Below are 23,512 nucleotides of genomic sequence, written 5' to 3' on the forward strand. Positions count from 1 at the left end.
CCGAGGGCGGCGCAGCCCGGCCGGGGAATAGTAAACGACCCCAGTGACGTCAATGCGTGCCCATTGACGTCACTGATGACTGGAAGAATGCGTTTCGCCGTTTTTGTGCGATATGGGAGGGCGATAGGAGCCGGTGTGAGATGCACTGATGTCGCGGGAGCAGGACCGCGGGGCGCGGGGGGAGGCGAGGCGCGGGAGGAGGCGGCTGGGGGAGGGGCGAGGGGAGAGGCAACGGGGGAGGGGGGGGGGGGGAGCGGGGGCCGACCGCGCGCAATCGCCCCGGTAGCGGAGAATGGTGTTCGTTACACGGTCTTTGGCGGGCGGGCGGGACGGCAGCCGCGGATGGCGCCTGCTGGTGCGCGCGCTTGGTAACGGCAGTTTTTGCAGTTTTTCGGTCTTTTTTAGTTTTTGACGCCCCTGTCATGGGCGATACCAACTAAAAACTCTAACGCATGGACTTCTTCTACAGAGCCCTCAGGTGGAAAAAAGCAGGAGGACGTCTGAGTTGCTTTAGCATTAATGTATGTATTTACAGAATTTAATTCGTATAAATTTGGGACGATTTTGGTGTTTCAGTTCGTCGACTTAACTTAGAAAGAACGCCAGCTCCTGGAAGATGCCCTTCTCCGTGGCCTCATCCCATGGCAATCTGATTTCAGGTGATACTTTTTTCGCAACATGCCTCAGAGTGGAGGCAGCGCCATATCCTTCAAATATTTCGCAACTTGTTTGAGAGTGTAGACAGCGCCGCATCCTTCCCAGAGAAAATTCAGCGTAAGTTTTCAAAAGCAGTATTCAGTGTGTGGGCTCTCACTCACCCGGCCCCGGGCCAGCATCGTACGCCGACCCTCCTGAGAAGCAACAGTGCCGCCAGGACTGAACAGCTTCTGTCAGGAGCCGAGACTTGCTCTGATGCCCCCCACAGTGTCACAGTTAGGCCCCGACCCGATCGGCAGCCACGGACGGTCAGCGGGATGTGGGGCCCGGTAAGGAGACGGGCATGACCCCAGGATGACCCCGAGCAGGTGGAAGCGTTCATGCACCATGACATCTATGTAAGGATCCGTCCGTAAAATCCAACGGCGTTAACAGGTGCAGATAAGACCGAGCGGCGGACGCCGGTCGAGAGCGAGAACGACTGCCATAAAGTAATCATTTTTCGTTCAATTAAACTTGTTTTTTTCAAAATCAACTCGTGCCGTTCAAGGATTAGAATGGGCGCGTATTATTTCACCTTTAAAGCTTTTATATTGCCCTTTGAACGGATGAACGATTACAGCAACACTTAAAACCGAAATTCTTCTTTTGCTATTCCAGTTCCACGGGCAGCAGATTCCAGCACCAGTTCACGGTGCTGTGTAGATGCTAATCCGCTTTAACTATGAACACAAAAATCGCACAGGTGAAATATACGCCAGGAATACCTGTTGAACAAATAGATTGATGTCCTAAAGCGTTCAGAGGCTCTAATTTCAGATTCATCATCATTTCAACCGCCCGCTAACAGGCGCCTGGTGTTAGCTACCGGAGGAAGGCTGTGCAGTCTACGGAGACTGCAATGCCGTACGTTATATTTTTTTCTGGAAGACTTGCGAGCGCATGATCAAGACTATGTTAAATAATTTGTCTCGCTAGTCGATTTTAACTGACGGTTGAACGTAACCAGACTAAAATGGGCTGGCCCTGTCGGGCAAAAAATTTGACCCCATTTCGACCTACAACAGCCCATCAGAAAACTGGTAAAGCCGCGGAGTGTCACTGGCTTAGAAAGGGTCCGCTAAACCATTGCGAAATGAATAGCGCCGGTGGGCTATTTCATGCAGTCATTTAACGCCAGTTCCTTCCACTTTTTGACTTATAAACATTTACCAAACGAAATCATTAACAAACTTGCAACTTAATTTTGTGTTCGCGCACCAAAAACCATTTAATGGTAACGTAAAAAATCAAATCACAAAGTTGAAGCCCCTGTTTCACACTCGTAGCTGACCATCACGCTTTGCTTTTCCCCTGGCTGGGATGGTTTCTGGCCGATGGTATTGGCTGACCTGAAGGTCAGGTGACGTCAGAGGGCGGAGCGCACCACGCCGAGCACTGTGACAAGTTTAACGTCTGCTACAATATTCTGTCGCTGACCTGGAATTTCACGATCAGTGGAGAAATCGGGGCTCACACAACGAGCACAGCTTAACTTGAGGTCTGATCCTAGAAGTACACCCCATTCAAAATGTTCGCACCGAATCTTTAGTTAAAAACACTGGAACGTTGTTTTGTTGTTTCCCTTGTCGCCCTTGTTTTGGTTGCTACAGCAGAACTTCGGTCCAGCACAAAGCACATGGCTATGTCCGTGAAAGCGCAACCTTTCAGCCATCGCTTCCCCGTGAACGCTGTCTGGACGGTCGCATTTCTTGCCTCAGACATGGTTTGACTACTTAGCGATTCCCCCTGCCGTCCTCGCCCCCCCCCCCCCCCCCCTTCTGGTGGAGACGTCACGGACGTCACGTGCGCCGCCCCCCGCCGTGGACCACTGATGCAGCGGACTGGCGTCGTCCCCGTCCTGGCGGAGAAGGCTTTCCAAATCTTGGGTAAATCCAAAATTTGCCCCTCAAATTTCAGATGCCACTTAACCATAAGTCCTATGGCTCTGCGTGGCAAGATAAATATTCCAGATGCGTTCCGCCCCTCCTCCAACTCCTCTTTAGCTTCTGCGACTTCTTTTCAGTATCCGCGTTCCTGAAAACTGGCGTGATGTGAGTGTTGGCGACCTTCCCTCTTGGGCCCGGTCAGCACAAGGTCAAGAGCGAAAGTGAACGGGTAACTGGGGACCTCCAAACAGATGTGCGCATGGTATGGATGTACCGGCTACCGCGCATTTGAAAATCAATGTCAATTGCAAATAACTTCCACATGAGCCGCGAGGAGGCGGGCACACGCCTTCTCGAGGCTGTACATGCCATTATATATGCATGTGTGTGTCAGTTCTGTTCATGTACACGGTCAGCTTATACATGTATCAGATTACCAGAACGTCTCTTGCAGGGATGTAGAACCCTTTTCAGTTGAAGGAGGTGGGGGGCTGGCTTGAGTGCCACTTCCTTCCCCTAACTGGGCTCCGGCTCCCAATGTTGAGAAGAAAATGTGACAAAAAAACAAAAACAGGTGAACCCGTTTGTCAGCGCAATGTTTTTGGAGAAGGCAGGTCTCATCATTTTCACCCCACAGTTAACCAAATTATTTTGCGGGACCACGTCCCTGGTCCTCTTGTTCCCCACCACCTTCATGCAAGGTCAATGCAAAGATCAACACTAAGGCGGCGTCATCGCGGCGCCGAGCGGCTCTCACCACCGAGCCACCGAGCGGCTCTCCCTCAGCTCTGACTGCGTGGATCACCGAGTCTGCGACGTCCCCGACAAGCCTGGGTTGGCATCGGCTTCCAGCGGGCGCTCAGACACTGGCCACTAGCTGAGATCCGCCACCTCGTCGTCGGCACGACCACACGTCCAGGTACGGCCAGTACCTTCTCGACGTCCGGGTAGTTTTCGGCAGCCGGAAGGAAACAGTGCCAAATGCGTCTTTGTGTATTGCCATGGGAACAAGCGACAAGCCGTACATGCCGACAACTGTTTAACAGTTTGCCGCTGCCCTGACCTTCAGCGCCGTTTGCAGCTCTCCCGGCAACTTTGCTGCTCCGCAGAAGACGACGATCCGTGGCGCTTTTAACAACCGCTACAGAGCGTTTTACGCTAACAAATGGATCACAAAACGCTCCGGTCACCCACCTAGAAGCTTTTTAGAGGGAGTTACGGCTGCACTCATGGAAGCCGGGAAGCAGCCACGGCGTTTGAACGGTAGGAACAACGTGACCAGGCGCGACGCAGCGCTAAACAAAACAGGCGGCGACATTCACGTGTACAAGGAGCAAGCTCAGCTCATAGACAAAAAACTCGTCGTTAGTGCTCACGATAGCGCGTTGTTAAGGTTGCGAACATGAAGCTCGATGATCATGCTACACGCGCGGGCGTTAGGAAGCCGTAATACGAGACACTCACGAAACCGCCCATCTCCTGGAAGACACGCCCACAGCGGCGCACGATCGCGCCAGCGGTATCAACATGGACTCGCCCAACAGACGTGTGCATCGGTACTTCATAGCGTACCTCGTGCTGACCTCGTGACGCAGGTTAGCCGAGTTAGCGAAAGTGTCTCAGAGTTCAAATTGTGTGCACGTTTCGAGGGCGAGTCACGTGTCCGGTCACGTGGGTACAACAGCCATGCTCTCCGGCAGACTAGACGACATTGCACGAAAAACAGTTCGTAACAATCTATCTAAATGTATGCACAAATTTCGGGCTCGCGTTCGGAGGAAGCGCAGTGAAGTTTAGCTGCCGTTCTTTTTCGCATTCAGGCCACCAGCTGAGATGCAGATGTGTTGGTGTGATTGGTGCAAGGGAAGAGAAGAAGCTCCGCCCCCAGCATTGTGATTGGCTGCATGGTGTGGTACCGGAGCAGCTCATCTGCAAGAGAATGGAGACCGCCGAAATGAGTCAAAGGGGCAGAACCGCCTATTCCAAAGCGAACATAACGCAGAGTGTCAAGGGGGTACATCAGCCATGGGGAAAAGGAGTGACCTCACTTCAAACAACTTATCCCATCGCACACCTAAATTCATGATAAGGACGTGTCACTACACACCATCATGGTCCTGCTTTCTCGCTAGTAGGCGTGTTGTGCTGCAGACAGGATATATTCTGTTCTCGTTCAGGCAGTAGCGTATCCAAGGGGACGCCTTTGGGGCTATACCCCCCCCCCCCCCTGCAGATAGCGCCCCCTGGCACCGAAGGCTCCAGGCTTTAGATTCCATACTTCCACTTCTTACCATGTTCTGGACTTCTAAACGAAAAAGATCGGCTCCCATCGCACCAACATAGGGTGGAGTCAGCAAGCATGAAACAGTTTTTCAACGAAAATGGATCTCAATAGTGACAGAGGGACCCATATGTCCCGCTTAGGTCCCCCTTCGGGCAAAATTCGTGTCATGCCGCGCCTGGAGTAGAGGGGACACTCAAAACTTTCTTCTAGGTGCCTAAAATAGAGCGTAATTTTCTAGAAAGGATGTCACATCCGTGACAAATTACGTGTCGTACATATGCCACCGTAGCCGACACTCAAATATGCCTCTAGTCACGCATCGTTAGAAGCGAGGGGAATCCACCAACACTTATTTGATGGGAGAGCGAAAGCCTTTCAGGCATTTGGAAAAGGCGCTTTCAAGCACACAACCATTTCCTCTGTAAAATAAAGGCATAGTAAATTATAGCTCTTATGTTAAAAAACCAGCGCGCAATAGCCATCGGGCGCTGGTTTAGTGATGATAGCCTGCAGTGACTAGGATGTGTCGCGAGAACACTCTATCGACGAGTCATTTCATCTGCGATGAGGACTTTGACCCTACCTTCGCATTTTGCAGAGCATTTTAAATCTTTTGATTTTTTAAAACCCTATGTCATGCATTTTCGTGGAACTTCGTAGCTGCTGCCGTTCCTGTACATAACTGTGAAAACCCCACTAAAAGCATCTCGCCTCAATCCGCGACCAGTGGCACTTCCTGGAGACATGGAATATTCTCATGGCATTCCTTACGGCTGTTTGACTTACACATCGCCGCTTACACAATATCTCCCGGTTTAATTGTTGTTCCGTCATATTCGGTCAGCACGGTTTCAGTACACGAACTCAGAATGCGACGAAAACGAAAAGACTGGCTTTGGCGGATCAGAGACAATAAGGCATGGCGCTCCTGTTCCACACCTGGACAGACCGTCGTCTATCCATGCGTGGTGGCATCCGTCACTGGATATATGCGAGGATATACCGCACGCAACCAGAGCTCTATCTGTGCGCAACCATTTAAAAACGTGCGACCGCGTATGCCACAGGAATTGCACACGCGTTTTTGGAAACTGAAGCGTAACAGGACACTACATGCAGGCCATGTTGTCTACCGTCGAGTCGGGCGTTCGCCTGGGGTAAGGGGGAAGAGGAGTAGAGGGTTAAAGGGGAAGGGGGAAAGGGGCAGAGGGATAGATGGAATAGAGGGGGAGGGCGTAGAGCGGGGGAGATGAGTGGAGAGGGTGGAGGGGTGTAACATCTCTCACTCACCGAGCGTTCTAAAACATCTGTCCGGGTTTCCGTAGAAGCGGTAGCCGACGTCGGCTGCCTCCACCAGGAAGTGCTTGCACCGCTGTTGGGCCCGGTACGAGAGCGTGTACCCCCAGATCCGCAGCGAGCACCGCACCAGGTAGGCGCCCGGCGGGCAGGGCAGCAGGCGCTGCTCGGCCTCGCCCCGGCCCACCAGACCTGGCCGCCGGGCAACGCCAGGTCACGCGGCGCCCGGGGACGCGGAGCCCGAGGGACACAAGGAGAGCACCGCAGGCAGCGTGGCGCCTTCAGGTGCAGACAGCACACACCGGGCACACGCAGGCGCGCGAAGGCGAATCTATGACTCATCTATGTTAAATCATCTCACTTATTGCACAATCGCAGTTTTTTACCTTACGACGGCTGAAACATCATGTTATGTGAAAAAAGGCCTCAGATCTTGCTGTTCGGCACTATGAATATGTGTCTATATATATATATATATATATATATATATATATATATATATATATATATATATATATATATATATGCATGATGTTAACAACCTTCAATATACTACGAGATTCTGGTTATACGGCTTGTAGTGCTGAGAACCGATTACATTGACAATATAATCGACAAGATATTGACAACTGACGATGAAACCATCAATTTAGCACTACAAAGTCGTTTACCCAGCACCTCTTGGCATAATGACGGTCATGAACTCTTCGCATCGCATCACAACTTTCACATCAGAACTTTGAATCAGTAATGCTAAAACATCATTTTCCAACAGCAGCGGACCTCCCACGAGCCATGGCTTCAGCGCTCCCCACCCGTGGAGCCAGGACTTACCGTGGAACCAGGGCGCGGCGCGGCCGGTGAGGGCGTCGACGCCGACGCCGCGCGGCAGCTGGTGCTGCTGGTACCAGCGCACCACCTCCGCCCGGCTCAGCGGCCGCCGCGCCGCGTCGCTCGCCACCGAACTCAGCTCGTCGTCCAGCACGCTGCGGCAGCGACAGGCGGGCCGACGGGTGACGGGTCACGTGCGCTGGTAAGTGTACGGAGTGGTGGAGTGGTGGGAGTGGTGGGAGTGGTGGGAGTGGTGGGTGTGGTGGGAGTGGTGGGAGCGGTGGGAGTGGTGGGAGTGGTGGAGTTTGTGGAAGTGGTGGAATTGGTGGGAGCGGTTGGAGTTGTTTGAGTTCTTGGAGTTGTTGGAGTGGTTGGAGTGGTTGGAGTAGTGGGAGTGGTTGGAGTGGTGGAAATAGTGGGAATGATTGGCATGGTGGAAGTGGTGGGAGTGGTTGGTATGGTGGAACGGTTAGCGTGGTGCGAGTGGTTGGAGTGGTTGGAGCGGTGAAATTGGTGAAGTGGTGGAGTAGTGAACTGGTGGGGTGTTGAGAGGGGCGGATCTACCTTGGCGTTGTTTTTTTTTGGGGGGGGAACCGTTCGTCGCCAGCTGCTTGGTGCGGGATCCGAGGTCCAGCATGCGTTTTGTATATTCAAATTGCTGCCAACTTTTCTTCATGAACTTTTTTCCGAAACGAAAAGAAATGTTTCATACCGCACTATCAAAAGTTAAAACGGACGGTGAATTGCCAAAAAAAAACTTTTGGGAAGGTTTTTTTGGGGGGGGCAAAACACACTCTCAGAGTTTTTGGGGGGCCATGGCCCCGTGACTCCCCCCGCCCAGGATCCGCCTATGAGTGTTGAGAGAAGTGGAAGTGGTGAGAGTGGTTGGAGTTTGGGGAGGCAACTGCAGCTGTATGCCTTCATGCGGCCCTACGGTTAGGACCGCTTCACACACATTTTTCCAGTTGTAACTAGTTCACAAGAGCAACACATTTACAAGGAGGGCCAACGGTTTTAGTGTTCTAGCATGCCCTATGCTAATGAAACGGAGGTTAAAGGTGCTTTTGCCGAGATGTTTACTCAGAATCGAATAACGATCGTGTTTTCGTTACAAGAGCTTCTCATCTTCGGCATGTGGCCACAGTTACTCCAGGACCACATGCTGAGGCTTTCTCTACGGCGCCGTGCTCACGCTCACCTCGATACTTCGCTGCTGGTGTCGAACAGCTGGTTCCAGTCGACGCTGACCACGGAGCCACTGGGCGACAATGGCGCCGCCCAGCGTCCACCTGGTGCTGCCATCTGCGGCGTGATCGTCGAAGCTTGCGACGCCGTCGGCGACAGGCTGCCATCACGCCACTGTTTCGCAAACCTGTCGTCGGGCGGCGTCCACGGCTGCTGGCCCGCCGGCAGAGTGCTGCTATGTCTCGGGTACGAGCTCAGCGTGGGACGGCGACCAAAGCCGGAGCCTCCGCGTGTTTCGGCGAGCGTGTTCGATCGCTTCACCTGACCGCCCGTTACAGAGCCGGCAGACCACGGGAACTCCAGCGCAGCCGCCGGCGGGCCGCTGGGCGCCGTCTCCGCCTGCTGCCAGGCCGGCTGGCCGTACCAGCGCTCCTGCTGCTGCTGCTGTTGCTGTTGCTGTTGTTGTTGTTGTTGCTGTTGCTGTTGTTGTTGCTGTTGCTGCTGCTGCTGCTGCTGCTGTTGCTGCTGCTGCTGCTGCTGCTGCTGGGTCTCCCTCCATGAAAGCCGCGCCGACGCCGGCCGGCCACCGTCGGCGCGTGGCTCCAGCGCACCGGACCATCGGACCCCATCGGCCGCTGGCGGTGACGACAGCCGGTGGGAGGCGCTTGATGCCGGCCTCCCGGGCGCCGTGCGGTCCCGCGCGCCCGCGCCAGCCGGCGACGGCTGCAACTGCCGGGCGGTCGTGTGTGATCGTCATCGGCCAAATGATCAACGAAGTAAATGATCGTCAAAACTGACATCCGTCGCTGCACATGTTCGCTTATTTCGCGAGCGAGAAACGTTGCGTTGAGTTGTGAGCTCTCGCTGGCAGACACGCTCTGTATTTGGCAGGGGATCGGCTGAGGTTGGTTTGCTCGCAGATATCACAACTAATGTGAACCGAAAACACAGCATGACCTCCCCCCTGTGCTCGGTTGTACGTTATTACGGGATTTGAAAACAGTTAATACTGTCTGCTATGGATGACTCATCACGCTAAGTCAAAGGAGGCCACGTCGCATTTCCAATGCAGTTTTCTTCTATCAGTTCGCAGTTAAGCTGGCTCAAGTGAAAGCACAACTTTCTTCCAGGAAGTAGGTGTCAAAGTGATGCTTCTAAAGCCATTACACTTCTCTCAGTGGCAATGACCTCGGACGACAGCGCTCTCGCAAACCGCACATAGGGCGAGATTATCGGCACCGTTTACACCACCCGTCAGTATTTCTTCAGACGGCTTTGAAGATCTGACCTGACATGGTCTTGACCTTGAAATGCCCCTACATCAGTAATCTCAGTTCATATGGCAATCCTGTGCGTTAATCTAGGCATGCCCTGCCCTCACCTTGACACCAAATGTTCTTTCAAAAGGCGACGAACGCTAATAACGCTCACGATATAATCACATGTTTTCACGCAGCCATGCGGGTCGCCATTACGCAGTCGACGTTCAAGTGAGACCTCTTGAGCCCTCCTCAGAGGCTGTGACCCGCCTCCTCGCCCCCAGCGCGCCGGGAGCGCTACCGTCCAAAGGTAAAACCCCATGTGTTCATTTGTGACCATTTTGCGTTTATTGTTTCAGCTGATTCTTCTACTCGTTCGGATTTCGGTTATTTAAGCAATCAGCTGTTTCCACAAACTTTTGGCCGTCTCTTTTAGCTAAACATTTGCGAAAATCTTAACTGTTGGTCTCAATATCCGAATGTAGCATAAGAAGATGAATCAATGACAAAAAAAAACGCAAAGTGACCAGAAATGAACATATGTGGTTTTACCTTTGGACGGCAGAGTGCGCCCCGTACTGACCGCCGGCGCGGGCGGAACTACGCACCCTGCCCGTGATGGTAAGGAGCTACGCACCCTGTCCGTGATGTAGCGGTGTTTCTGCAGGCTCTCATGGCCGATACGGCTGATCTGGCTGCCCACCTCGTCCGCGTCGGGCTCCTCCGATTCTGGAGAATCGTGACACGGAATGAGCAGGGGATTATCAGGGAACTGGTGTTCAGAACTGGCGGCAAGGCGAGCACTGTCCTCACGAACTCTAATATTTTTTTTGAAGTCAGCTGGACGACGCCGTCACGGTGAGCCCCCGAAAAAAATGTAGGGGGCCCGTTTTTATTTGTCTGAAACAGCACAGGGTTAATGTACGGGGCCGACACACTGGTTGCCCCCAGCCCTCACGCGCGCGCACGCACGCGCGCACGCACGCACTAACGCAAACACGCACACACGCACGTACATATTCCACCGCTGTCCCCTGGACGATACCAACCATTCACAAACTAATATTTAAGAGAAAACACGATAGAACGACATTTGAACAGTGATACATCACATGACGCTGACAGTAGTGTAAGCAGACACATCGGGATAAAACAATATCTTCAACACGCATAACACACAATCTGCACGTTTAATGTTTCCCAGAACTGCGTAGATTTAGGGGAACGACGAGAACAACGACCACCAGTCAGAACCCATAAGGAAACGGAAATCAGATCAGACCCCACCAACCCACCCATCCAAGACGGCAAAAGCTCATCCACAGTGGCGCGTGCTGGCCGGCGATGCCGGTACGGTGAGAGCACGCAGCGGGGTGGTGTATCTACCACGCCTACCCTCTTCTCAAACAGCACGTGGTCGGGTCGACCTGGACCGTGTTCGCCATTGGCAACGTATCTACGTGAGTTGCTACATATGATGTCACAAGTGTCTTCGTCATATATCAGTGACTTTATTCCGAGTCGCAGGAGCTGCTGTGATGCACTTACACATGACATCACAGGTGACAGCTTGTGGACTTCGTTTGGTAATGGGGACCGCGGCCCTGACGAACTGCCCGACACGTGACCCACGGGAGAGGGGGGATGTGGGGTGCGTTAGTGTCACGTGCTGTCTGTGCGGTCGCTCCGGGTGGCCCGCCGCACCGCATTCTCACACAAGTCCCGCAGCGTGCGGCGCTCACCATGGTAACCGATCCGTCTTCCGTTGGTGCGTGGACTGGTGCTGGCGACGGAGGCGGCCCGAATGCCGCGCGCGCCCTGGTGCCGGTCGCCGTCACCGGGCTGGCCCTCCCACAGGGCGATTTGGCGGGAAAGCACGTCCTGCTCAAACAAAACTGGCTGAAGGTTTCTACATGGCTATGATCTGTACGGTCTGCATGGTTTCTCCATGGTCAGCCGAGCATGGCTACGCTTATGTTAAGTGGAGCGGACATTATAACAACGTACAAAAAGGAGAACACTTATCATGAGCCTTCGTGTGGGCAAACGTAGCGACCACACTCCAAGACCAGGTTCGTTTTCGACCTATCTCACGTAAGCAGCTCAGAGGCAGGTTAAGCGATCAGATGCCCGCCGCTTTAGCCGGGCTGTTCTATGCTGCCAATCATCGGATCAATGACGTGCATGAAAAGCAGCTGATTCCAATCCAAAAACTCGACGCACGCCCGTTGATGCGGGCAACTCTAACCTGGCGTGCATCGTTCTAGGCGCATTTTCTTCCAATAAGTCTTAATCAATCACAGTTCGTAGCAATAGTAGCGCATGTAAAACCCATCCAAAAACACATAAAAACAGCTCAGCGCTAAACACCCGGCATTGCAATCAACCTGCTCGGATCCCAACTAGCGTTAAGGTGACTCTTAAACAACAAAACCATTCTTGGTAGCCATTCCCATATCCGGTCTGTTGACACGCTTGCATGGAAAACACGTAATAATCATGTGATATTCCACACTTCGAAACCACGTTCAAACACTTACAATGCGTATCGCACCCGAAGACAAGAAAATTGAGTTGGAGGCGTTTCCACCTTACGTAACATGTAGGCATACATCATTTAAATAAACACGTTGTGATGTTTCACCCAGAATGAGCCTACAGAAAGGCACAAACATTGGTAAACATACGAAGCGAACACGAAGCGTCAGTAGCACCAAGCAACAGGAGACGACAATGTTAATAAGAGATCTGCTTACATGTCTGTTATGTTCCGTCCCAAGCAGCCAATCTCCGACCACCAAGCGAGTCCAGTTAGAACTATCGTTTTGTCCAGGCGTCCACAGATGACGCGCATTGTGCTGCAGTGGACGAAGCACTCCGAAGGACGGCGACTGATCCTAGAATACGTGACGTCACCGGTCAGGCAGCACGTGACGTCACTGGTCGGGCAGCACGGGACAGCACAACGCCACGCTTGCACTCGATGCCGATATAATTTCTTGCTGGCCCAATGCGATAGTCAACCACCCACAAAATGGGGGTGGAATATTCAACGACTCTAGACAGAGGACCAAATGTGGGTTTCATTTCGGCGTGAGCAACGAGAATGCTGGGAATGTAGATTCAGTGGGAAAATGTGGCCCTTGCATGCCAACAACTAACTGTTTGTTCCTTTTTGACTGGCTTTTGAAGGTTGCACACAAAAAGATGCCAGCGCGAAATAACTGCCGCCGGGTGAAAGCCTAAGCGACAAAACACTGTTACAAAATACAGTGCGGCTGCTTCGCACACCATTCAAGCAGACACTAAGCAATACACAGTTACACTCTGATCACCAAACAAATGTCCTAATTCAGGCACATCGCAATAAAAGGAAAGACTGGACCTTGACACGTCTAAGCAACGCTAGAAATCATTAATCCAGTGCGGAGCTAGTGGTTAGTGGGTTAAGTCTGTTCGTGCCGCAGACAACAAGCGTAGAGTTTCAATGGAGCACTCAGATGCGTACGCAATTGGAGACCTAAGGAGTTGTGCCTCCTCCCCAGATATTTAATGTATTCTAGGGCCTTGCTCAGTCCATTGCAGACATACAATATACAACGGGGATCTTCACAATAACTTGGGAGCAAATCGAGCGATATCGAAAATGTTACAAAAATGTGCGCAGCTTTTCAAGACACCTGGGGAAAACGAGGGCAGTTGCAACAAAAATGTGCGTGTCAGTTAAAGCCTAAAATAATTCCAGGATCTGCGAATGGATCCTTCGGCAGCACGCCTACAGTATCGTCTGGAAAAGGTCATACAATGACAAAGTCACCAGGAACATTACGAAGAGCGCATGAACGAATCTTAGGGCAGTCTTCAGACTGTAGAAGGCCCCTGTTTGTAAGGCTTGGAACGAACCGTGTGTCTGAGAAAGGGTCACGCACTTCAGACGTCTCTGGGGCGGATAAACGAACTGTGTGTCTGAGAAAAGGTCGCGCACTTCAGACGTCTCTGGGGCGGATAAACGAACCGTGAGTCTGAGAAAGGGTCGCGCACTTCAGACGTCTCTGAGGCGGATAAGCGAACCGTGTGTCTGAGAAAGAGTCGCGCACTTCAGACGTCTCTGGGGCGGATAAGCGAACCGTGTGTCTGAGAAAGAGTCGCGCACTTCAGACGTCTCTGGGGCGGATAAGCGAACCGTGTGTCTGAGAAAGAGTCGCGCACTTCGGACGTCTCTGGGGCGGACAAACCAACCGTGTGTCTGAGACAAGGTCGCGCACTTCAGACGTCTCTGGGGCGGATAAACGAACTGTGTGTCTGAGAAAAGGTCGCGCACTTGAGACGTCTCTGGGGCGGACAAACGAAGCGTGAGCCTGAGAAAGGATCACGCACTTCAAACATCTATCGGGCGGACACACGAGCCCTGCGCCTGAGAAAGGGCACTCCAAATATCTCTGAGGCAAACAGAGGCTTGAGTTGAAGAAGGGGCCCAGACCCAGAACCAGACCCAGAGGCCCAGATCATCAGAGGACAGGGTCTCCCTGGACTACCAAGAAGCTTCCATTACGTTTCAAGGGGGTCACCTCGGGGTCTACTGAGAGAACCTACAGCTCGAGGTCTATCTCGGGGTCTACAGAGAGAACCTACAGCTCGAGGTCTATCTCGGGGTCTACAGAGAGAACCTACAGTTCGAGATCTATCTCGGGGTCTACCGAGAGAGCCTACAGTTCGAGGTCTATCTCGGGGTCTACAGAGATCGTTTTTTTTCGTCTGGAGCGGTGTCCATCGTGTCCTACACCAGTGATCTTTTTGACAAACGTAATATTTGATTTGCAAATGTCAAAGGCCCCAGCCCACTACGTCGGAGCGTCCCCCCACCCCCATCCCATTCTGGCCCCCACTCCTCCTGGCGATGTTCTGTTTAGGCTGCCAGGTGCAGATAAGATCAGCAATCAATCGCTTAGCTCAGCAGGCAGGATGTCATGTCTGTGGATGACTGGATGGCAATACCATGAAAGATCAGGCCCTACAACCTTAAGCTTTGAGTGGACTTACCATGCCGCACAATGACTATATCATGATGGCGTGAAAGGTTCGAATCACGTAGTCATTCAACTTGCCGTGACAGGTTCAGTCCAACGGATGTCAGTGCACGGACTATGCTCCTCGTCTGGTGCGTTAATATGTACAACACTTCGGCCGTTTAAATCCCCGACGATAGTCAGATGTTATGGAGTCCTTACAAAGACTGGATGGTGTTTAGCTTTTAGCCACGTGTGCGTCACGGCCCCAGTTATCTCCTTGGAATTGCTAGGATTCAAACCAGAGTCCTCCCATTAGGAGTCCAGTGCTCTACCGAGTTCAGCATTCTGTGCCCAACCGAGCTAACCGGTTCAGATGGCCTCCATCCGGCACAGGTCAGCGTGCGAAGTCTCCCGGCACAGGTCAGCGTGTGGGTCACCCGGCACAGGTCAGCAGGTGAGTCACCCGGCACAGATCGACGTGCAAGTCACCCGGCACAGGTAAGCTCGTGATTCACCCGGCTCAGGTCAGCATGTGAGTCACCCGGCACAGGTCAGCGTGTGAGTCACCCGGCTCAGGTCAGCATGTGAACTACCCGGCACGGGTCAGCATGTGAGTCACCCGGCACAGGTCAGCATGTGAATTACCTGGCACAAGTCAGCATGTGAGCCACCCGGCACAGGTCAGCATGTGAATTACCTGGCACAGGTCAGCATGTGAGTCACCTAGCACAGGCCAGCGGCTGAGTCACCCCGAACAAGTCAGCGCGCGAGTTACTTGGCACAGGTCAGCGCGTGAGTCACCGGTCGGGGGCCAGCCGCGGGGTCCGCCCTCTGCCAGACGCCGTGTCGCCGGGTCTGGTCGTCGGCTGTTGTTTACCCAAGCGTCGCACAGATCTGGCTGTTATTGCCCGGCTCACAACGTTGGAAGCGCATCAGCCCGCCAAGGACGGCGCGCCAAGAAGTGCAAGGCCACACGATGCGAAATAAAAACTAGAACTAAAAAAAACTAACGAAAACGAAACGAAACACAGGACCAATGCGTGCTGTAGTAAGACATCTGACGCATGCAACATGACATGGTGTGAATCGATCGAGGCCATTTTAGGCCAGTGATCTTTCCTGACTTAAATGAAGTAAAAATATAAGTCTTTTGACCTCGTTGTGATCCAGAAATGCGAAATGAGCCTTCGAACTACTTCAGAAAGTAAATTTTCCAGTAAAAAAGCGGCTTTGTTCCATAGCAATTATTTTCGTCGCCAGGTATGAACTGATTGGACCTGGCGTAGTTCAGTGATCTTACAAAGTATATCGACTTGTTTTATGTCAAAAGATCCACCGTTCAATGGTCTATATATACACAAGGTTTGGCACGTTTCTGCCGCGTCGTTCACAAACTATTTTCGAAAACCCCTAGAAGGGGTTAAATTGACCCCTACACGAGCGCGTCTTAATCATATTCAGTGGCGGCCTCAGCTAATAGGACAGCTAAATAGCAACTGAAACGAAACATGATCATTTAGGCAGATGCATAGCTATGGCCTGCAATGATCTTCTTTCCTCGTGCTCTCAAGCTAATAAAGCTTCCAACTGACGATCAGATGTGTGATTTGCGTATCCCGGCCACTTGCATTGGGACCAGAAACATTGGAATGCGTCATCTTCTTGCGCCGGTGCTGATGCGAGATACCCGGACATAAAGTGCCGATCTCTGGCCGAGATACTTAAGGAATTTAAGTCCTAGCCAAGGTTGTCGGCCGAAATCTTGGCATAGGTTCGGCAAGGATGCCTCAGTACCCAAAGTTTTGACGAGTAACCAGGCAATGTTTCTAAATAGGGCAAATAAATGTAAATACAACTAAAATACCACGAGAAGATATGCATGTCATACTGAAAAGGTTTGGAGCAAATTTTGAAGTTTGACATGATGACTATAGATCTAGACGGCACGAGGTATAAAATGCGTTGAAATGTGTCGTGATAAACGAAGCTTTATCATGCAATACCTTCTTTAAGAATGCTGAAGTGGACTCTTAAATTGGTTGGGCAGTGCCTAATGTCCCTTAATGTCGCCATGAACGCCGTCAGTGCTAAATGGGCGATCCGTTTCTGTTCAGTGAGTTCAAACAGCAACGCACGTCACAAAAAAACTGTACGGCACACACAAAACAAGCATGCGTTATGGAAGGAAGAAAACGCACGCAAGGAAGAAAATTAAGGAAGGTGGTCTTCCTTGCATGTCAAGAGCGAAAATAAGGATTCGCACTAGTAATTCGCTTCTTAAACGTGGTAGCAGTGTTAAAGAAGCCTTCATGCTTGAAACTGAATATTGCATGCATTCGCGTAAACGTTGCTAAGATCGAGAGAGTCCGGAGTCAGGACCTTAGTAAATTTGCAACAAATTGCAACATGTTCATTTTAACCCCGCAAAATGTCGCACCGGAGCAGGACCGGACCCAGCAACACTTAAGATGTTGTTACGCTTATGATAATTTATCAAATTATATGGGCAGGAAAACTCCTATCATGAAGACAAACTACCAAGCGCGAACAGAAACTCGAGTATAGTGACTATCCTTGGCTTTCTAGCAACATAATACGTCAACGAGGACCCTCGCTTAAAAAAGGAAAAATACGCGGATTATGTTCGATGTCAGCCTCGTTCAAAGAGAAATGAGCAAAATAATCGACACGACTCGTTTACACACTGAATAAGCATCAATCCACACACACGAAGATCATGCATTAGGCTGAACAAGTTCGTGCATTATGCTAAACGCTTCTTCAAGGAAAGAGAAAATATGTATAATCTGTACGCACCTTTACGAGCTGCATTTGGCCCGCGGCCTCGGTTTCGTCGTCATTGTTTTTTCCCCACATCCTCTTCCTGTCGAAGTTCTCCAACTCTGCACCGTCAAAGCTCCTCCTTCGCCAGTGCCCGCTCCCACCGCCACCTAACGGCACCACTTCAAAGCTGCGGTTGAGATTCTGCCGCGTTGCGTCAGCCGCCGCCTCCCGCCTGTTCGCGTTTTTATTCACGCTGTCCTGCAGCGAGGCCATTGCCTCCTCGACGGACTTGAGGCAGATCTCGAGCTCGTCATCCAGCGGGCTGGGGCTGCTGCGGGCGCCAACTCTCCCTGTCGCGTCGAACTGCCGGTCACCCTCGGCCCGAGACGGCTGGGCAGACGGCGACGGGCGCGACCCCACCGGCGGGGACTGGAAGCTCCGCTGGAACGAGACTCCGCCCGGCTCCGCACCAGCCTCGGACCCGACCGGGGCGGAGCTTGGCCGGAAGTCCGCCGCTCTGCTCTCCTGCGCCGTCGGTCCGTTGACGGGCGTCGCAGGTCCGCTGGGCGTACGCCACGACCCGTCCCCCTCCCAGCCGCGGACCAGTGCCTCCGCCGCGCCGGGAGGGCTGACGCCGCTGATGGCTGCGGGCCCGCGCTGCTGCGGCGCGCGCGCCGTCGGCGCCCGTCCCCACGCGCCCGCCTCGCTTACGTCCACATCAAATATTCTGCCCCAGTCCCGCGCGGCGTCGCTGATCGTGACTGCCGTCGGCGTCGGCGCGGCCCGGACCGTCGCCTCCAGGGCGCTGGAAGGGCGTCCGCCGCCCGCCTCCAGCCGCATGTCACTGCTCTCTCTCCAGTTCACGTCCAGGCTCCGCTGCGGCTGCGGACGCTCCTGTGTCAGCCACAGGCGTCGCTGGTCTTCCTTCTCCTGACGCTGTTCTAGCAGCTGCTGCTGCTGGTGTTGCTGTGCAAGCAGCTGACGCTGCTGCTCTTGTTCCTGCTGGCGCTGTTTCAGTTCAAACATTTGCTGCTGCTGCTGCTGCTGTTGCAGCCGTTGCTGCCGTTCTTGCTTCTCCAGCAGCAGACGTCGTTCTTCTGCCTGCTGTTGTTGGCGTGCCCGTTGCTCTCTGAGCTCCTGAAGCTCTTGTCGCAGCTGCTGCATTGCAAGTCCTTCATGTTGTTGCTGTCCCTGCGGCTGCTGCGTGGGCTGACGCTGGGCGGGAGGGGGCGGCGGCGGCGGCGGCGGAGACGTGACCACCCGCGCCGGCCTCCTCGCCAGTGTGTCCCGGTAGCGGCCCTGCAGCCCCGCTGGCTCCTCAGCGTCCTTCTCCGCAGCTCCATCGGAGGCCGTGCAGAGCAACCGGCTCCAGACGGACTCCACGCGCGTCGGCTTCTGCTGCCGCCCGCTGACGTCAGCTGTGACGTCACCGCTGACGTCACGGGCCACCGCGGACGTGGGGCGTCGGGCTGGCGACGGCGAGAGGTGCAGGAAATCCTCCTCGCTCGGGTGTGTCGAGTCGGCCTCCGTTGATGTGACGCTCGGCGAGCTGGCGCCGGCGGTGACATCTGGCGGTGGCCCCAAGAACCCCACGCGACTCGGCTGCGGGGCGCTGATGAGCGACGGATGGTTGACCGTGATAGAAGGGGTGAGAATTGGCTGATCCGGGAACGACCTCCGGTCACTAGATGACTTGTCTGGGGACTGTCCGCGCTCGCCAGATGGCACTGCGGGTAGCGGCCTCTCCCAGGGCCTGCCGTCGACAGCCGCCGCCAGGGGGCCACCAGTCGCCGCTAGAGGGCCGCCGGCCGCCGCTAGAGGGCCGCCACCGACGCGCACGGACTGTCGCTGGCCGGCCACGGCGTTCAATGACGTCAGCTCCGTGACACCGACGCTGGGAGCTGGAGGGAGCCGAGCTGGGATTGCCGGCCGCGAGTTCCTCGCATGCCACTCCTCCGAGGTGTTATCGTAGTACTCGGGCTCCGGCTGGCTTTGAGGCTCTTTAGAGGAGGTCTTTGGCCACCACGAAGGCACAAGAGGCTGGCCGCTGGCCATTGGCTGGGTGATCGGTGTTCCGTGACGTTCGATTGGAGAGACCGGTCGACCCGAGTGCGGAACCTGATACCCGATAGGTGCGCGCGGTGACGAGTAGTGGTTCTGCGCTGTGACTGGTGGGGGCGCGGAGCCTCCGCCCTCGTTGTGGCCTGCGATTGACGCAGGTGCCGCAACTGCAGGCCGGGGAGAGCTCCCGGACCCGTTCACACTCGGATACCACACCGCACTGTCCACCGGGTGACCTTGACCGATCAGCAACCCGGACACGACCTTCCGGTCCTCAAGTGGCGCGGGCGTCGCTGCGGTGGGTGCGTGGATGGGCGCCAGGGGTGTCGCGGCCAACGAGGGTGCTGTCGACGGCTGCGCATGCTGAGCGGGCCTCCCAGCAGTCTGCACGGCCGTCTGACCCAGACCCGGGTCGGCAGGGCGGGGCCACCACGAGGGCATACCATCGGCAGGCGCTTCGGCAAAGGAGATAGTGTCATCTGTCGGCGAGGATTCGGACTCGAGCTTGAAGGTCACCCGCTTGGGACCTGAAACAAAAGGACAGGCTGTGTGGAAAACCAGTCAGCACATGCTTGCACAGGATGCAAGACGCAACTGAATGAAAATACGAAAAAGACGGAAGCTTGGAAGGAAAACCGCCAGCACAAGCGCGTAGAACGTGAAAGACGGACTGCGACACGAACACCACGTGCCTGTTGACTCAGGCTGACCAATATCTATCGACGACATGTGATATTTAACATCGGCCATCGTCGACGTCCGAGTTGGAGACAGGTTACAGTCTTTTCGGTTGGGTTCGCGTGCTGGGTAAATACGAACCATGACATCGTATCAACGTGGCGTATACGACCGGGCACCAAGAGTGATAGTTCAGATTGTTTTGAAATTTGTAACTGCATAAAATAAATACCAGACCCTGGTATCAGTAGCGTATCATCCTCTTACAACCTCATGTGACCAAGTTAAGTGTGATCATGGTGGCAGTCGTGTAGATAAACATGCCACAATCCCCAAGAGGCACAATTTCCCTTCGATATTCTTGCTCTCTGTTGACATCTTACAAAAGCACCACATGGTGTTTGCTGTGGTAAGAATGACCGATTGCATTACGACGTGGATCGCAGCGAGTAAATGTTTCACGGAACATGCCACGGACATGGTTATCATAAACATAAGAGCAGCTGTCGAATGTGATGTCGCCTGTCTGACTCTGTCCAATGCAATTAAGCACAACCCATGAGCATACGCCTGCAGTAATGTATACTTAGCAGAAGGTGTGAGGAATGCACATGAAGATCCACAAACACACGCCTGTCCTGGACTGGTTAAGATGGCAGAACGTATGTAACGGACGTAACGATGACTGGTGAGAACGCAGGCTTTGCCGTTGATAAAACATCCTCCGACATGACATTTGTCCCTCACACGAACACTCCATCGGCCTGATCAAGGTGGCTGAATTGCAAACACAGTGTGACTGTGTCCGTTGTGACCAAGCGGTCAGTCCGGACCAATAGCGCGGTCCTCTGGCCCCTGACCTCTGACCCCCGTCCGTGTTCCAGGTACCCGGTGTCGCGTTCTGTCGAAGCACACACGGAGACGTGCAGGCGGCCGATACTCAGGCTACGTGACAAAAATTGAAACGCGTGTTTCATTTAGACTAGAATTCGAATTGTCCCGCTTCTTATGCATTGTGTGTCTAACCCATAACCCTGAAATGACCCAAGTGTACGACTGAGTCCAGCTATAAAACGGCTTACTGGCATTTCACGGATGGATTAATGCGCGAATCGTCGTCCTCGTCTGGTATATTAGTATGCACGTCACGTTTACACCAGTTGAAGACTGGAAGTCAAACTCTGCGGCCGTCATCAGGTGGTATGAGGTCTTAAAACAGACTGGAGGATGGTGGGCTATCAGCCATTTATGCGCCACAAACCAAATTCTTTTCTTGGAATCCTTGATTTTGAACCAGGGTTTTTGATTGTTAATTTAGCGCTCCACTTACTACAATCACCAAGAAACTGAGCTACTACAAAGGACTCAGTTGGTAGAACACTGGACTCGCAACGAGAAAACCCTGGTTCAGATCTCGGCATTCCCAAGGCAGAATACGACGCGTGCTTAACTGAAAGGCAATTGCCATCTAGCCCCTCTCAGGACTCCGTAACACCTGACGATGGTAGGGGAGTTGGTTGGCCGCAGCATCGTGAGCAAGCTGTCACGCCAGACGAAGACAAGTTCGAACAATTATTGCAGCCGTACCACTAATTTTAATACTTACATACTAAATCCTAAACAATACTTAAAAATAATACTTAGGTCACCTTAATCTCTCCGTCAAATTCATAACCGCTGTTTTGCCGAACTTTGACCTGATACAGCACGTGTGTGGCAAAAAATATCCAGCAAAGAAACATTTCAAAGCACCAAATTTCATGTTCACATTTGCATGCACGCACACGACCTGCTAACAATACAAACGTCACCCGCTATAAGAGCCCTGGCCCATTTCAAAGTTCTATGCTGGCGTCATTTCTAACGACTATTCTCGCTGGCTTGGTCGCCAGCTGACCGGCGTCAGTCACCCGGAAACGGCCTGATCACGTGCGGTCAAGGTCACAGGGATCCGCTGCACCAGCAGAGATGGCGAGCAAGCGGCGCTGCATCTGATTGGTCGCTGGAGCTGCAGGAACCGCATCTGATTGGTCGCTAAAGCTGCAGGACATCCGACGATTGGGGACACATGTCCGTATGAGGCCCGGCGCCTGGGCCGACATCTACAGGCTTCCAGGCTGTTATCGATGCTTGTACCGGCTACGGCCGCGTGAGTGATGGCGTTCTTTCACGCCTGGCAGAGCACAAACGCCAGAGAATGAGGAGGAGACGACCAAATCAAATGGCTGGCATTTGGTCTCACGCAACAGCGTAGAGCTAATGCTAAACTGAAGCACAGAGTCGGGACTGTCTTCTGCCCCCTACCTCCTTTGCCTATGCTTAGACGAATAAGATCTGGCACCGAAGCAAGGAAAGTACGTCTTAAAAACGCCCTCACACTCGCGCAGGACAAGTCTCTGCCACTACAGCAGTGAACAATGGTACGCGCCTGGGACAAGACTTTGTGGTGGTTGGGAAGGATGGGCATCCAGGGTTCTTGCGGCCACATACACGTGCAACATACACCCACACGCACACACACATAACAAAAATCGATTGCGAACGTTTTAACAATTTTGTGTCATTCAAAACCTCCAGTGGGCTCAAGCAGAGGTCAGCATCTATTGAGGGTCTGCTCAGGCTGCTCGGCTCTCGCCGCTAGGCAGCACCGAACACAGCTAACCACGTCAACTGGTTGCAACGAAGCGGCATTGCGAAGGCACGGTCAGGCACGCAATCGACCAAGCCGCACCTGCTCTGGCAAGGTCACGCGAGATTCAGCTCGGCGCGCTCAGCACTCCAGTGCCCCCCCCCCCCCCCTCCCCCCCTCCCCCCCCCCTGCGACGGTTGGCACGCTGCCAGCGCCGCGCCGAACTCACCGGATTTCGTCCTGCGCCGGCCCAGCGTGCTGGACGGCACCGAGTCGCTACGGAGCACGCCGCTGCCGCCGTTCATCCAGACGTCCCCGTTGGAGCCCATGGCGACCGGGTCAGGGGTCAGGTCACGTCACGAGGTCAGGCATCGCCGCGGCGTCTCTGGAAAGACGCAAGGGGCGCTGGGGTTATCGCCGCTGCGGTAGATCAACAGCTGACCTGTGAACTTCAGCGGCGTCGGTGAGATCTTAGACGAGCAGCGGCGTCGGTGAGATCTTAGACGAGCAGCGGCATCGGTGAGATCTTAGACGAGCAGCGGCGTCAGTCAATCTATCTAGGTTAGGTTGTGTTTAATTCGCACTTAAAATTACAACCTTGTAATGCATAAAGGGTATTATGTAATCAAAAGTGCCACAATCATCAATAAACCATCACAAGGCATCAAATGTTTTTAGAGAATATTTTTATTTGCACAAGTCCAGCTCGCAAATCTTCCGAGATGAATGCAAACATCCTTTGCACCTTTCTTCCAACCTCAATCTCTAGGCAGTTTCTTATCTCCGTTTTAGCTCATGTTTATCTCGAAACAGGCATCACACATCTGTTTTGCATGGGTACGTGCATTCCATATCACCAGAATTTTATTCACGTTGCGCAACCGGCATAATAACTGTACCGTGACGGTACA

The 23,512-nt window shown here is 53.4% G+C and overlaps 1 protein-coding gene across 1 annotated transcript; it reads right to left on the reverse strand.

The window, feature by feature from the left end:
* Positions 1 to 3,574: 3,574 nt before the first annotated feature.
* On the reverse strand, positions 3,575 to 22,981 carry LOC119104433 (uncharacterized). Its single transcript, XM_037228165.1, has 10 exons — positions 22,831 to 22,981; positions 17,267 to 19,821; positions 12,197 to 12,337; positions 11,183 to 11,321; positions 10,078 to 10,169; positions 8,806 to 8,910; positions 8,195 to 8,637; positions 7,000 to 7,151; positions 6,160 to 6,357; positions 3,575 to 4,514 (listed from the first exon to the last, which is right to left on the reverse strand). The coding sequence occupies exons 1-10, from the start codon at positions 22,928 to 22,930 to the stop codon at positions 4,402 to 4,404; spliced, it is 4,038 nt and encodes a 1,345-aa protein (XP_037084060.1). The 5' UTR covers positions 22,931 to 22,981; the 3' UTR covers positions 3,575 to 4,401.
* Positions 22,982 to 23,512: the final 531 nt, after the last annotated feature.

Source organism: Pollicipes pollicipes, unplaced genomic scaffold (assembly GCF_011947565.3).
Source record: "Pollicipes pollicipes isolate AB1234 unplaced genomic scaffold, Ppol_2.1 Scaffold_1600;HRSCAF=1878_pilon_pilon_pilon, whole genome shotgun sequence".
NCBI lineage: Eukaryota > Metazoa > Arthropoda > Thecostraca > Pollicipedomorpha > Pollicipedidae > Pollicipes > Pollicipes pollicipes.

Coding starts and splice junctions, on each gene's coding strand:
- LOC119104433 (XM_037228165.1), bottom strand. CDS start 22,930: ATGGGCTCCAACGGGGACGTCTGGATGAACGGCGGCAGCGGCGTGCTC. Junction 10,170..11,182: donor AAGACGGATCGGTTACCATG/GTGAGCGCCGCA, acceptor ACGATTCTCCAG/AATCGGAGGAGCCCGACGCG. Junction 4,515..6,159: donor CAGATGTTTTAGAACGCTCG/GTGAGTGAGAGA, acceptor ATTCTCTTGCAG/ATGAGCTGCTCCGGTACCAC.